Source organism: Juglans microcarpa x Juglans regia, chromosome 5S (genome assembly GCF_004785595.1).
Source record: "Juglans microcarpa x Juglans regia isolate MS1-56 chromosome 5S, Jm3101_v1.0, whole genome shotgun sequence".
Classification (NCBI taxonomy): domain Eukaryota; kingdom Viridiplantae; phylum Streptophyta; class Magnoliopsida; order Fagales; family Juglandaceae; genus Juglans; species Juglans microcarpa x Juglans regia.
The window spans coordinates 648,355-663,165 of record NC_054603.1 but is presented as its reverse complement, the minus strand read 5'-3'; the positions used below and the strand labels follow the sequence as shown (position 1 = coordinate 663,165).

At 36.8% G+C, this 14,811-nt stretch overlaps 2 protein-coding genes across 3 annotated transcripts; both read right to left on the bottom strand.

Moving 5' to 3' along the window:
* Positions 1–3,737: 3,737 nt before the first annotated feature.
* On the bottom strand, positions 3,738–6,817 carry LOC121268574 (monodehydroascorbate reductase, seedling isozyme-like). 2 transcript variants are annotated; one of them, XM_041172899.1, is made up of 10 exons: positions 6,694–6,817; positions 6,120–6,191; positions 5,982–6,033; positions 5,795–5,875; positions 5,570–5,688; positions 5,265–5,484; positions 5,032–5,150; positions 4,819–4,944; positions 4,531–4,671; positions 3,738–4,257 (listed from the first exon to the last, which is right to left on the bottom strand). In XM_041172899.1, the coding sequence occupies exons 1-10, from the start codon at positions 6,742–6,744 to the stop codon at positions 3,934–3,936; spliced, it is 1,305 nt and encodes a 434-aa protein (XP_041028833.1). In that variant the 5' UTR covers positions 6,745–6,817; the 3' UTR covers positions 3,738–3,933. The 2 variants fall into 2 exon arrangements, with proteins under 2 accessions (XP_041028833.1, XP_041028834.1); XM_041172900.1 differs by having other exon boundaries at positions 5,274–5,484.
* Positions 6,818–8,180: 1,363 nt separating this feature from the next.
* LOC121268572 (serine/threonine-protein kinase D6PKL1-like) lies at positions 8,181–14,392 on the bottom strand. The gene is made up of 3 exons (XM_041172898.1): positions 14,182–14,392; positions 11,181–13,153; positions 8,181–9,310 (listed from the first exon to the last, which is right to left on the bottom strand). The coding sequence occupies exons 2-3, from the start codon at positions 12,938–12,940 to the stop codon at positions 8,464–8,466; spliced, it is 2,607 nt and encodes an 868-aa protein (XP_041028832.1). The 5' UTR covers positions 12,941–13,153; positions 14,182–14,392; the 3' UTR covers positions 8,181–8,463.
* Between the last annotated feature and the right edge of the window lie 419 nt (positions 14,393–14,811).

Below are 14,811 nucleotides of genomic sequence, written 5' to 3'. Positions count from 1 at the left end.
ATGATATTCTAAATGTATTGTAAAAATAGTTTGATATAAATTGAGGAAAAACGAATGAACTAAAACCTAAATTAGAGTCATAGACTTGTGATGTTTGCCATGTTACAAACTAGTTACTCTGTAATTACAATTTGTGTTATGCACTATGTATAACACATGTAAGTTTGTAACATTTATGTTTTGTTTTATAAATTAGATGGATTCTTTGTCGATTTAGACTGATGTTGATTTAGATGAACCAACCATTAACTTGGGAGATGATTTGCGTGAGACCCAAACATCAAAACCCCCTAGTGCCCCTACTTATAGTACTTGTCCATTACCTAAGAAACGGAAAGGGAATAATCCATCAATTGTATGGGACCATTTTACGAAGGTGGAGGGTTGTCATCATGTAGATGATCCAAAGGCCAAATGTAATTATTGTGACAAGACGTACGCTTGCCACTCAAAGAGGAACAGAACTTTAACAATGCAAAACCATTTGCCTTCATGTCCTAAAAATTCTCATAAACTTGAGCTTTTAGATAGGTACCAAAAAACATTGACAGGTGAGGCAACAACTGAGGAGGGGGTTGAAGAAAGTGATGGAAGTATATTAAAGAGTCTTGTAACCCACAAATATAGTGAAGAGACTATGAGGTTGGCGATTGCAGAGATGATTATTATCGATGAGATACCATTTAGAGTTGTTAAAGAACAGGGATTTAAGAACGTGTGTTGGTCTCTTGAACCTTGGTTTAAAGTGCCATGTCATGTCATAGTTGTAAGAAGTTGTATGAAATTGTATGAATTAGAAAAGGAAAAACTTAAAAAAGTGTTTAAAAATAGTGGCATGAGGATTTCGTTGACGACCAATACATGTACATCGGTACAGAATTTGAATTATATGTGTCTAACTGCACACTTCATTGATAAAGATTGCAAATTACATAAATAAATCATTAATTTTTGTTTAATCCCTAATTATCAAGGGGATACTTTTGGGAGATATATTGAGTTGTGCTTACTTGATTGGGGCATTGATAGAATATTTACTATAACTGTTGATAATGCAAGTTCAAATGATACTGTAATTTCATATTTGAAATAGTTTTTGGCTGGAAATGTGTTGGGGGTAAGTATATGCACATGAGATGTTGTGCTCATATATTGAATCTTATTGTGAATGACGGTTTGAAGGAGTACAATGACACCATCACAATGGCTAGAAATGCAGTTAGATATGTGCATTCATTCCCCGCAAGATAGACAAAGAGATGTGCAAAAAAAGAAAAAATTGATTGTAAGAAACAAAAAATGTTGTGTCTTGATATACAGATACGATGGAACTCAACATATATGATGTTGAAGGCGGCTGAGAAGTTTAAGAAGACTTTCAAGCCAATGGAAAATGAGGATTATAATATACTCTCTTACTTTGATGATAGCCTTGGCCTGGGCACATAGGGCATCCTAAAGCTAGGGAGTGGAAGACATGGGGTGTTTGTTAAGTTTTTTGAAATGTTTTATGATGTCACTAATAGATTTTCTGAGTCTTTAAATGTGACAGCCAACACCAATTTTTTAGAGATTTGTGATCTCCAAAATGAGTTGATTATGTTGAGCGTGAGTACTAATAGTTGTTTGAGAAGTACGACCATAAATATAAGAACAAAATATGATAAGTATTGGGAGTCATTAGACAGGATGAACTTGTTCGTGTTAATTGTAGTTGTGCTTGATCCACGAAAAAAGTTAGGGCTTCTTAGTTTCCACCTGATGAAAGTTCATGATGAGTTTCGTGCTGAGGAGTTGGAGGCAAGTGTGAGACAGGTATTAGTAGATTTGTATGCGGAGTATAATGCTACATTTTGTTCTACCACGAGTAACCAAGAACATGAACCCCCTCCGACATGTAGAATCATGAATGATGGCGATAGCAAACGTGAGACCAAATGGTTCTGCGAATGGTATAAAGCACCTTCCATCATGGGATCTACTATTGCCGAAACAGAAGTAGATTAATATTTATCAGATGGTTTTGAGGCACTCAGTCCATCGTTTGATTTGTTGACTTGGTAGAAAATTAATAAGCCTAACTATCCTATACTCGCAAGGATTGCACGAGACTTCTTAGCCATTCATGTTTCCACAGTTTCGTCCGAGTCAGCATTTAGTATGGGGAGATCATTTGCTTGATCCTTTTCGGAGTTCGTTGGTTCCGAGAACCATTGACACTTATTTGTACTCAAAATTGGTTAAGACGTCCGTCAGCAACTATTGAAATCTGAGAGGCTATGAATAATGTGAGAGTTTTATAGTAGAATCAAGTAATGTTTTATTTGTTTTCATTGTAATTTAATTTTAATATTTTTCATAATTCAAATTCACTAATATTTGATGTTTTATTCTTATTATTAATATTTGTATATAGAGTTGGGCGGACAATTATACGTGATAACTATTGAAGGTTAAAGCAGCAAACATGAAGATCACTCCCAATTTGTTGTCATTTATCTATGTTATATATATATATATATATATATATATATATATATATATATAATGTTGCTATGTTTAAGAAAATTTGTTTTCATTTATTTATGTTATGTTGTTTACTTGCATTTTTCTATGCTTAAGACATTGCCTTTTTTTTGTAATATGTATTATGTAATACTAAACATATAGTGAAGTTATTTTTATTTTTTTTAATTATGTAGCAAGTAATAAGTAATATAGTTAGTAATAGTATAAAATTACAAATGATATTAAAATTAAAATGAATTGACTATTTAAATTGAGTTTTAAAAATTCAGTAAATTTGAATTTGAAATCAACTAAAAAAACTCAAAAAGATATTGGATAATGAATTGAGGGAAAAAAAAAAGCCCAAAGAATTGTTGAATTGGGCAAGAAGAAAGGTCCAAAAAAATGGCCCAAACCGGTCTGACCGATTTCACCCCTCTACACCTATCGATTTCAACCGATTTTTAAGGATAAAAGTACCTGGTCAATCAGTCAATCTTGATTTTGGACCAAAACCGAACCGACCAGTTCGATTTTCAGACCTATCTATGATACTTAGCGTCGACCTTCGACTTCTAGAAAAGTTATCTATAGAATCCTATCGAGCATTAGAGGACCAATTTGGACCTCCTCCTTCGACTGTAGGGAAATTTATAGAAACTAACTAGCACTACAAATTTGGACAAAAACATTAACAGTCAAGTCAAAACAACAAAAAGGAACATCTGCATACGTAACCACATTGGTATGGTCCTCTGTGATGGCAAGGAGGTGGAGGGCAGAGGGTTAGGGTTCGCAAGTGAGAAGAAGAGAAGTGGAAAGCCAGAAGGAACTGAACTCGAGAGCTGAAGGTTCAGAACTTGGACTCAACAAGCAACTCAAAACGCATAGCTGAAGAACATCAAAACACAACGTCGAGCAAGGAGTCAGGGACAAAAACGTATAGCTGAAAGATAACTAAAGTGCACCATTTCATCTTGGGTACTGAAGAATCTAGAAGCATTACTTGCTTTCTTTGTTGTTATTTCATTCCGAAGTTTGTTATTTCCCTTTACACGTGCCTTTATGTTATTTGCTTATGTTGTATCCCTGCGTGAATATAAAGGAAGGCACTGCAATGTCAAAAAGCAAACTGCCTTTTTCCTGAATTTGGACTCTTGCTAGGAGGTTAAGGGATTCTTTGGAAAGAACCCTAATATCATTTCTATTTCCAAAAGCCTTCTTTGTCATTTTCACAAACACATTACCTGCATTCATCCCCATTCCATTGCCAACACATCCATTTTACCTTATTCATCCCGCAATACAATACCATATATTCAGAACCATTACACATATATCCCAATAACTTACACAGCCAAACCATATGTAATTAACATAATAAATCGAAGAAAACCGATGCCAAAAAGATCAGACCATTAATAATTAAATCTTAGAGGCGAAGGCAATGCCCTCTTTTGCTAGCAGATCACGACTCTCAATAGAAGGTTGAACCCTTGCAACTTTGGCAATAGCCTTGTTTTCTTCAGGACTCCCACCTTCCAGGAAAGCTCCAAAAATCTTCCCATCTTTGATCCAGTACGTTCCGAACTTTGGATTTGGGGATGCTGGATTGTTGTCCCCAAATAGCACCGTCTCACCAACATTGTCACCATAGAATTGCCATGAGAGATCAAACTCTCGAGAATAGAAGTATGGAAGGTAGTCGTACACCTCAATTGTCTTCCCCTCCTCACTTGCCTTGATGGCCTGCAGAAACAATACGACAACAAATCCTTTTATATAACCATATGCACATAAGTGCAGAATTACCGAGAGTTGAAGAGAGCGAGAAGATTTAACAGAACGAATACAATACAGAGTTGGAAGTCATCCCCAATGTTTGGAAATTTTTTTTATGATCTAAGTGGCATGCATTTCTTCATGCAAAACGGGGATTGTGTGGGTAAGGAGCATGGGAACCCAACTTGATGATGAAATGGGCTCAAATGAAAACGGCACAGTATTTTGGAAGATACACACCTTCACAGCCTGCTCAGCAGATTTGCGTGCATGGTCAACATGTTCAACTCTTCTCACGTCATTATACATTTTCAAAGGGAAAGCAGCCACGTCACCGACAGCATATACATCCGGAACGCTTGTTTTAAAGAATCCATCAGTCTGCAATAAAATAACTAGTGAGATAAGCTAAATTTAAACAGCTATACGAAACATCTTACAGCAATCATTATATGTTGAGATGGAGATTCTAATCGGAAATTCCATTCTAGGATTACCAAAACAAGGGCTCTCAGAAGTCACACTAACCTTGATCCCACCTTTCTCCTCCACAACCTGACCTTTGAATAACCCCGTAAGGGGCCTTGCACCAACGCCAACAACAACAATATCAGCTTCTACCACCCTGCCATCTTTAAGTTTGACTTCCTTTACCTGAATGATAGGGAAAACATTGCCAACGAACCTTTGTCTCATAGATAATGCGATCTACATTTAGACTGTATATGATTGAGTACTCACCTCTCCATTTGAATCTGCGGTAAACCCAGCAGCAACTGATCCCTTAATAATTTTGATTCCTTTCTTTTCATAATAACTCTCATAGAAATCAGCTATGTCAGAAGTGAAAAGTCTAAACACTGCAAAAAAACACAGCTTTAATAAGGAAAACATGCTCTGCAAAAGAATTCCAACAATGAATCAATTGAATTGTCCAATTAATTATACACGATAGTGCTTTAAACACTACATACTGCACCAACTTTCAGGAACAAGCATGCTGACATCAAAATTGTTGATTCTCAAAGCTGCACTAAGCTCAATGCCAATGTATCCTCCTCCAACAACCACGACCTTTGCATTCTTCTTTGCTTTAATAACTTCTACAAGCTTATCGGCATCATCAATTTCTCTCAAGTAGAAGATATTTTTGGCATCAGCTCCTGGTACGCGAAAATCTGTCAGCCTGACAACCTGCAAAGCAGCAAAAACCATTACTCTGGCAGATAGAGAAGGCAAGCAAAAAAGGGGTTTTTCGGGAAACATCAGGAGTATTTACAGTTGAACCAGTTGCGATAACTAGAATCTGATACTTGAAAGTTTCTCCAGAAGCGCTTATCAGGGTTTTTGCAGCAAGATCTGCTTTAACTATTTCTGTACTTAGGATCAATTCTATTCCTGCAACCATCAGTAGAGTTTCCATGACAACATGTTACCTAGGCCTTTCTCCATTTGACGCATGAATTAATAAATTAAAATTCTCAAACAAGGGGTGAGCCAAAACCTTTCTCCTTGTACCACTCGGGAAGCAATCTCTCTCCTCCACTCCCAACGCACACATGGAACCCCGGGAGTCTTGGTGGAGCTGCAAAATTGGAAATTTACCTTGCTAAGTGCTGGACGCTCATAAGTGCAATACTCAAACTTTGATTCAGCTTAAACAAATTAAGCACATAGACAATGCTACTTACACTCGGGAAAAAGATAACCCTTGCTGAGTGTTGGACGCTCATAAGGAGCCACCTGGAAACATAAGCAAGCATAAATCAGGAAACATCCAACCACAAGTTTATAAATTACTTGAGTATCAAAGGTATAGGAATGCGTACCGCCTCTTTGGAAATGATCGCCAGCTCGCCTGGCTTAAGCCCATGTTTAGCAAACTCCCTAGCTGCATATCCCTATTATGTCAACAATGCATAATTCAGAAAAAGAAAACAAAAATTAATGGAAGCCTAAATTATTACAACCAACACCAATTTTTCAATTTGTAGATTACCGACCGACAGACAACGAAGACCAAGTCTTCCCTTTTACTTCATTTTCCATCAATGGTAGCGCTATTAATTTAACCTCTCTTTCTTAAAAATACATCTCTCCTACGAACCACTAGAACGCATAGCGTTGACCGAAAAAGCAAAGAAAAATAAAATACAATTGGGAAAAATTCATTCATATATGTATAAAGTACAAACCAAACACGCGGTTAGGTTAAATTAGTCATAATCCAAAACCACAGGCTTGAGAACAAAACAGAAAAATAAAAATAAAAATAAGCGATCCAAAATTCATATAAATATAAAACGCTGGAATTTGCACCGAGGAAACCGTATGAAGGACAAGCAAGAGTATCTGACAATTGAGTACGAAAATGAAAGACGAGTCGATGATCGAGAAACTCACGGCTGCGACTCCGCCACCAAGGATCACGTACTTGAAGCTCTTCTCCGCCATTGATGAGTATTGGGAAAGCTTTTTTGCTCTGTGCTGTGCGCTAGACAAATAGAGAGAATTTGATAAATTTATGTATCAGAAATATGGGAGTGGCCAGATATTTGGAATTGTTTATATTTATAGGACGGCTGGTTTTTATCATTCATTGGCTTAGAATTGAAGAAGCCGTGTGTAAACGGAATATAGCCACGTGGCGAATCATTGAACGAAACATTCCAGGACTGCTTTAGCAGGTGGTGCTCTCTCTCTCTCTCTCTAAAAAAAAAAAAGTTTGGTGCTATATTTTCTAATTAAATCGGGTTGAAATAAAAATTTAAAATTAAAAAAAATATTATTAAAAAATATTTTTTTAATATTATTATTAGTATAAAATTTAAAAAAATTATAATCATCGGATAAAATGAAATGTATTGTAAAAATAAAGCTAGTGCTCTATTATTGTTATCTCGGCTGTCGAGGTCTGAAATTATTAGAACAACTTTCACAAGTTAAAACATAAATATTTGTTTAACTAATGTTAGAAATCTTCGAATAAAAAATATATATATATAAAACAACAATATTATTTTATAAAAAATATTTTAATCATAAAAATATTTCATAAAAAAAATCTATATAATTTATAAGTTTGTTTTAATGAAACTTCTTTGTGACTTGTATAACTATAATAATATCTGAATTTCAGCTATGGTTTTATTTGAAAAGTGGAAAATGCCCAAGAGAGAGAGAGTCTTGGTTCAAAGTGTCGAAATTTCAAGCATGAAACATCAAGAGGATTTGGTAAAGGCATAGGCACTACCAATTTGAACATCATGGTCAATTTCAACGGCAAAATTGACGTCATCGATGATGATAAGGGTTGTGATTATGACCAATATTCCTTTTACACCAATATGGTTCTTAATCTTATCCCGTGGTGCAACCGACAATAGTTTGGTCGGCCTTAAAAACTGGTGAAGTGCATTAGTTTTTGGATGAGTCAACTGCAAACACTTCGTAAAAGTTTTTGTAACAGGTTTTTCATGTATCCATTTTTCAACATCATCATTGCATCTTTCTTTTTGTTTTGTTTTGTTTTTTTTTTTTTTTTTTTTTTTTTTTTTTTTTTTTTTTTTTTTTTTTTTTTTTTTAGCGTAAGTGTTAGGCTAAAATTGGAGGTCAACTGCATTTTTCTGCTCTTTTCAGAATTTCATCCTAGAATTTAAGGTTTAAAAGTCTAGGTGATCCTAAATATTCTCTGGAAAATTCATAAGATGACGTTAAACATTATAAGAGTTACACGTCATGGACATCCGGATTTTACTCTTTAACCAATTCTAAGAAGAAACTCAAATCTTCACTTCCTTGCCAAACATGTCTCCCAACATTTCACTTTAACGAATGTTAAGGATCTCATATCCATGAAATTCACGCAACTAAATTGACATCTGAAGGTATTCGCTGCGAATATGAATGTCTATTCAATGTTGACATTCGATCGGTTGATATTAGAGTGTCTAATGGTGTCGACATTTCCGTGAGTTTGGACGGAGAACGACATCGTACGTATATCAAATCCTCAGCTACAACTTTCTCTACCTTAACCGACAAGCTTTTACCCAAGTATATACCAGCACATTTACATTTACGCAACAGACTAGGTACAACAAGGAGGAGAGTTGAGAATAAAGAACTGACCTAACCCACATAGCCTCTCTTCCCCAAAGCAGGTGCTTTTCTCTAGAACAAGTCAAACTCCCAGTGCTCTTCAGTAGCTTTGGAGCCCAAATACTTGCTCTTTGTTTCGTGGGGAGAAGTGTTTGGAAATCCAAATTCGCAAGACTCGGGTAGCTCTGGTGGTATGGTGCAGCGTATCAATGCCCAGCTCAGGCCTTCAAAGAACGGGTGCTGCTTAATCTCAGCAGCACCTTTCTCGAATCCCAGCCGATTCTCGGGCTCCTTTACCAACAGCCCTCTGATAAGATCTCTTGCATGGGAACTGACGAGTGGGCTGTCGGGAAACTTGAGACTCTCCAACACTATATTGGCTAATGTCTCTTCATTATTACAACCTTTAAAAGGTGTTTTTCCATAAAGAAGCTCATAAAGAAAGATACCAAATGTCCACCAATCAACTGCAGCTCCATGACCCTCTCCTTTGATGATTTCAGGGGCCAAGTATTCGTGGGTGCCAACAAAGGAATTGGATCGTGCATCGGTAGGCTCAGCCACAAGCTGTGGCAATGATCTGATCCGGGCAGCAAGATCAACTTTTAACTTCCTTTCTTTTGCAGCAGCAGGTAAAAAACTAGGACTGAAGCATGGGACTTGACAGGATGGTTCGATGCAGAAAGGCTCAACGCAACTAGAACCTGTACATGGACCGGACATCCTTACAGGATCTGCATTTGATGAAGATGATTTCAGGAGAGTAGGGCTCACAGTACATCTGAGTGAGAGGTCAAAATCCGTGAGCATAATGTGACCATCTTCCCTAACAAGAATGTTCTCTGGTTTCAAATCCCGGTACACAACGCCAAGCATGTGCAAGTACTCCAAAGCAAGCAGGACTTCAGCAACATAAAACCTGAAATTACAGAGGAACTTCAAATTAGTTTTCAAGGATGTAGATGGCCAACACAATAATAATATTAAAAAGTAATATTTTATACTTACATCCAAAACCAAAAAATTCATCTCACTATCCAAACACATCCTAATAAGAAAAGTTATTAGAAAGTCTCCATTTGGCCTAATTTTGCTAAGATAAAATCCTAGCATCAATGCTCACGAACAAAACAGATGCAAATATACTTCAGAAATAGAGGCTCAGAGGACCCAAACTCGATATGCAGTTGCCCAATTGATATGCACAGCTATCGAAACTCTTCAGAGCTGCTCTGCATGCCGAGCATTCATGATAAGGATGCGGGGCAGAAGTTAGCATCTAACACAAATTAATGTGTCACTAGAATTTAGGGTTTCTTTCTATTTTCAGATGAAGCAGATGTCGAAGCAATTCATAAAAGCAGTCATATCATAGGTAAAGACATAATTTGGTGAACAGTGGACATTGATAAGCAAAACATTCTTACTGAATTAGTGGCCATTAGATCCTGCCAAGTATGGCTAAAGGTGGAGAATGCAGAATTAAGCGGTTTCATAGATGGGTCAGAAGGTGCTGAGTTAATTTAGATGCAGGTGCTCTTGGTGGCAGTGAGCATCTTAGTATCTCAGAGCACTAGCAATAATGCTGCTTAATTTCAACGTGGCAGTGAAGAAGCAAGTCAGCAAGATGCAACATGGCAGAGGGACATATTGTCAGCTGAAGGTGGAGGCACGACATATTTTCCTTTGAATCTAAAATGGCTCGGTTTAGTGCTAGTCAGCTCCAAATCAAATGGTACTTCTTCCCTTTCCCCAAAGAAGTGGGTTCCAGATCCATTGGACACACATGTGACTTACCAATTAAAAAAAACAGAGAGAGAGAGAGAGAGAGAGAGAGACGGACAGACACAGATGCATCCATGTTGGATTGGCTAGAGAAACACTAAAATAGAAAAGTGCACAGGAAGCAGCAACCGTTTAAATAATTTTACCATACTGAATCAACAAATGTGCATGGAATGAGTGATAATATAAACAGGTGAATATCGATCACCAAATGAGTATCATTGTTGCTTCATTAACTTCAAATTAACCGAAAAATAAGGATATGAAGAACTTTAAGCATGTAAGAGAATCCACCTAGCGTAAAATAGTGTACTCAATAACTAATTCACATATCAGATTGTGATACCCCATATGATATGTAAGGGTAGGTAGTGTATGAGATCTCATATTGCTTGGGAATGAGAAGTTCTTGCTCTTTATAATAGTTCTAATGGGGCTCCAATTGTATCATTGACTAGTCCTTTTGGAGTATAGGTCATGTGACTTGGACCTTTCATTGAGACATTACAAATGGTATCAAAGTTTATCCCAACCAGAAATGTGGGACTTGAGCCATGCCACCTACAATAGACTAGCCCAACGAGAACGTCAGAAATTTAAGAGGGAAAATTATGATACCCCATATGATGTGTAACGGTAGATGGTATATGAGATCCCACAATGCTTGGGAATGAGAAGTTCTCGCTTTTTATAATGGTTCCAATGTGGTTGCAATTGTATCATTGACTAGTACTTTTAGAGTATAGGTCATGTGAGTTAGGCTTTCCATTGGGGCGTTACACATATATTCCAAGAGTTACCAAATTGTAAATTGAAAAAGACTCATAATCCAGTAAATACACATATCAACTAGCCTATGTATAATGAGTTAAAATATGTTAGCTTAATTATTGTTTCTTGGAAATATCTCATTTTAAATTCAGAGCTTGATTGTGTGTGATGTCTGGAGGGGAAAAAATAGAAGCAAACAAAGTTTAAGTGGACCCATCATTCGAGTATTCTACCTTGCAGCTGGTTCAGGAAAGCTCCTGCCAAGCTGTTTCTGCCGAAGGACGTGAAGATCTCCACCTGGACAATACTCCATAACCAAGCATGATAGATTATCTGATGTGAATTGGGCATAAAGTGTTGGAAGGAACGGATGATCCAGCATCCTCAATATTTCTCTCTCGGTTTGAGCCCTTGGCATCTTCTTCCTTCTAGCCAAAAACTCATTGTCCATGACCTTTATAGCAAATAGGCAACTTGTACCAATCAGCTCAGCAAGATATACTGTTCCAATGTCTCCACAACCAAGCTTCTTTAAAAGATTTAGGTGCATCAAACCCAGGGCTCCATGCTGCATTTGTACGTGACGAATGGCTTCCCATCTCACATCCTTTGACATGTGAGGTCTGTTTCCACAATTAGACCCACTCACATTACTCTCATCACTAATACTTGTACTACTACTATACTCACCTTGGCTACTTTTTGAACTTTGGGAAAATTCTCCCTTCTCTTTTGATTTTATGTTTTTCTTTACTTTCATAACAACAGCTCTGCTTTTATTACAGCTGTTTGAAGCGATGCATGGCTTACTTGCTACAGAATTCCCATTACTTGGGTTTACTTCATCATTAGATTTGGTTGAGTGGGAAATAAGAGAATCTGGTATGAACTCTTTACTTTCAGTCTTCAAAGTGCACTGGCACCTCTCACAAACCACTGGAATTTTACCAGGATTCGAGTCATTATTAACACTGTTATATGAACCGGAAGTGCAGGCAGCAGAACCTGGATTCTGCTTTATTTTCTTCTTAACAGAACTCTTGTTTCTAACAACCGGTTTGACTGAGCGGGAGTTATTCCTGGATAACTTGCTTACCCTATTGCCAACAAGTGAACTAGAAGAAGGTGCTACTTTCAACCTGTCTTTCCGTACAAGATCTGGTGCCGATGCTTTATTTGTCATATTGGACGAGGCAGGATCTTTTTCAGGCAGCTCTGATAGGTGGCCACTGGCACTAGGAGAAGGTGGGGAAGGTGCAGATGTATGCTTCTCTTTCTTTGCAAGCTCTATCTTTTGTGCATGACCCACATATTTACATAATGAAGAAATAATCCCACTATGCACTGCTATGTTCCCAGTACTATTCTGTGTTGTAAAACCAGCAAAACGAGGAGAATTCTGAGAACCTTGGCTTGATGACTTCATTGTCTGCGTTTGAAGATTCTCGGGCATCTTCCCAGAAGAATTGGATTTCGTTTCTTCAGGCATGATTGATATTTCAACCCCGCTCCCTTTACCATCATCTAAGGACAGACCGGATCCACAAGCTTCCACTACAACAGCATCATACAGTGTTTTTATCCTTCCGGCTTCCGAGACTCCAGGAGAACTGGTTGACTTTGACAGCCGTTTCATAGCAGCAGTTTCTGATGCCTTATAAAGGCATAGCTCCCTTAATGCCTGCTTCAAAGTCACAGGTTCTGAATTCCCCATTCCTGGTGAACGGGGCGTTCCAACCGTAATTGGTCGTTTCAAGGGAATTTTCCTTAAAGGACTCGATCCCTCGTGTTGTGAAAGAACTACACTCTTAGTTGAAGCTTTAAGATTAATTGCCTCAAAAAGATGATTAATATCATCTTCAAGAGAATTTTTATATCCGAGTTTTAGCTTATGAAGCTTCTGATCTTTGTCATAAGATCTCCTAGAATGTTGAGCGAAATTCAGCTCTTCCCCTGCTTCAACAATTTCACAAGTACCAGAAAATGAACCCATTACTGGGTTACTCTGCTCAAGCTGTTTGGATGTGGTGCCAAACAACGTGTAATTTTAGTTTTCTAAGTTTATTATATTCGTCCCTGAAGCATTTTAGACACAAATTGCCAGCTGCCTAAAAACACATTGCATGTAAATCTTTTTTTCACAAAAGTTCAAAGCCGGTCCATTCTGTCCACTTCTTTCACTGGCTCCAACAGTGGCATCCAAACCCTGAAATGACAACCGAGTTTTAGATAACATTAGTTAACAAAAAGTCTACATGATAAAACAAAAAAACAGAGATATGATTGGTTGATGACCATAACAGAAGGTGCACTTATCGATGGCATACATTAACATCTCTTTCACGAGCATTTTCAAGTAGTTTAATTTCGAATTCAACCATGAAATTCCAATACACCATCAATAAACTAATTACCCGTTTGCTCACATTTTTAGAACCTTCACTGCTACACAACAAAAAAAATATTGAGATGGCACGTAAAAGCGGCCATCAAATTTACAGAACCCTCGTCCTAGTACCAGATCCGAGACGCTTGAATCTAACCAGGCAGCGTCTATAACTTGTTTTTAACCAAAATGTTAAATGAAAATACAATCTTGGTTTTTACGAAGTAGGAATACTTTAGTAATAATATCTGGTCAGTCCGGTGATCTAATCACGAATCAAAAATTTATATGGCGTGCAGTCTGCTCCGAAAATAGCAAATCATAAATAAATGCAAACAAAATGAAAAGAAAAGCAAAACAACGAAAAGGAAGAAGCCAGTAGACGCGTTTGCACTTAAGACGCCTACGAAATTTTCCGATGATGAATTCAATTGGTCGCTCAAATAAATAGATCAGAAATAGCGTGGAGCAAAAAACCAGCCAAACTTTTAGCTTTTGCCAGTTAGGCTTGATTAAAACGAATCACATCCGGGATTCACTAACCTAACGAGTCAAATCAAAGCAGAAACGCTCGGAAAACTAATCGATATTAACTTCAACCAAATCAAGGAGAAATGGGTTAGACAGATAATGAAAATTCAAAGCTAATCCATGCCCAGGAAAAAACAAACACTCTGAAAATATCTGCATAAACCAAAATCTCGACAAAGGAACCTCGAACAAGTCCCAACACAGTATATGTATTTGTTAAGAACTTGCCTATACAAATGCATACACATACATGAATATATGTAATGAAATGAATTAAAGCAGTGCAAGAAGAGTGAGATCGGAAAGCGGAACAGTACCAGAATCAACTCCGGTTAAGCTTATACATTGAGGCAGAACTTTATTCATGAAATCTGAGGAATGGGGAAGGAATCAGGATCCCAGTAAGGAATAGAAACCCTAAAGGTAGAAGTGAGGTTGAAGCGGTGGGCGAAATGAGAGAGAGAGAGAGAGAGAGAGAGAGAGAGAAGCTAAGTACAATGTTACTGTTTTTCTTTCATACCGGCTCTGATTATTTTGAAGATGAGGGCCCACCATATAAAGCTGTTGGGGGCGTATTGAGGAAGAGGGAAGACAATTTTTAAATAAAATAAAATAAACATACTTATTAAATTTCATTAAATTTTTGTTTAATAAATTCATTATTTTTTATTTTAATTTTTAAAGAATTATTTTTCAAAAAAAAATAAGTGTAATGTGTAAAGATGATGAATAGTAAATTTCTTTTTTAAAAAAAAAAATTTTATATATCACATTATTATTTTATTTTTATCTCACTATATAATGGTGATAAATGTATCATATATTATATAATAGAATAAAAGTAAGATGAGAATTGTGCGTATAATATTATTCTTTTCAAAAATATCGTGCTCTTATTTTCTTAATATTTTCCTAATCTATTTATTTAAATCTTATTATCATTTTTT

Excerpts from the sequence above, each read along its gene's own strand:
- LOC121268572 (XM_041172898.1), bottom strand. The coding sequence starts at position 12,940 with ATGGGTTCATTTTCTGGTACTTGTGAAATTGTTGAAGCAGGGGAAGAG. Across the intron at positions 9,311-11,180 it reads TTTCCTGAACCAGCTGCAAG|GTTTTATGTTGCTGAAGTCC; the intron begins GTAGAATACTCG and ends CTGTAATTTCAG.
- LOC121268574 (XM_041172899.1), bottom strand. The coding sequence starts at position 6,744 with ATGGCGGAGAAGAGCTTCAAGTACGTGATCCTTGGTGGCGGAGTCGCA. Across the intron at positions 6,192-6,693 it reads TTGGTGGCGGAGTCGCAGCC|GGATATGCAGCTAGGGAGTT; the intron begins GTGAGTTTCTCG and ends TTGACATAATAG. Across the intron at positions 6,034-6,119 it reads CGATCATTTCCAAAGAGGCG|GTGGCTCCTTATGAGCGTCC; the intron begins GTACGCATTCCT and ends TTATGTTTCCAG.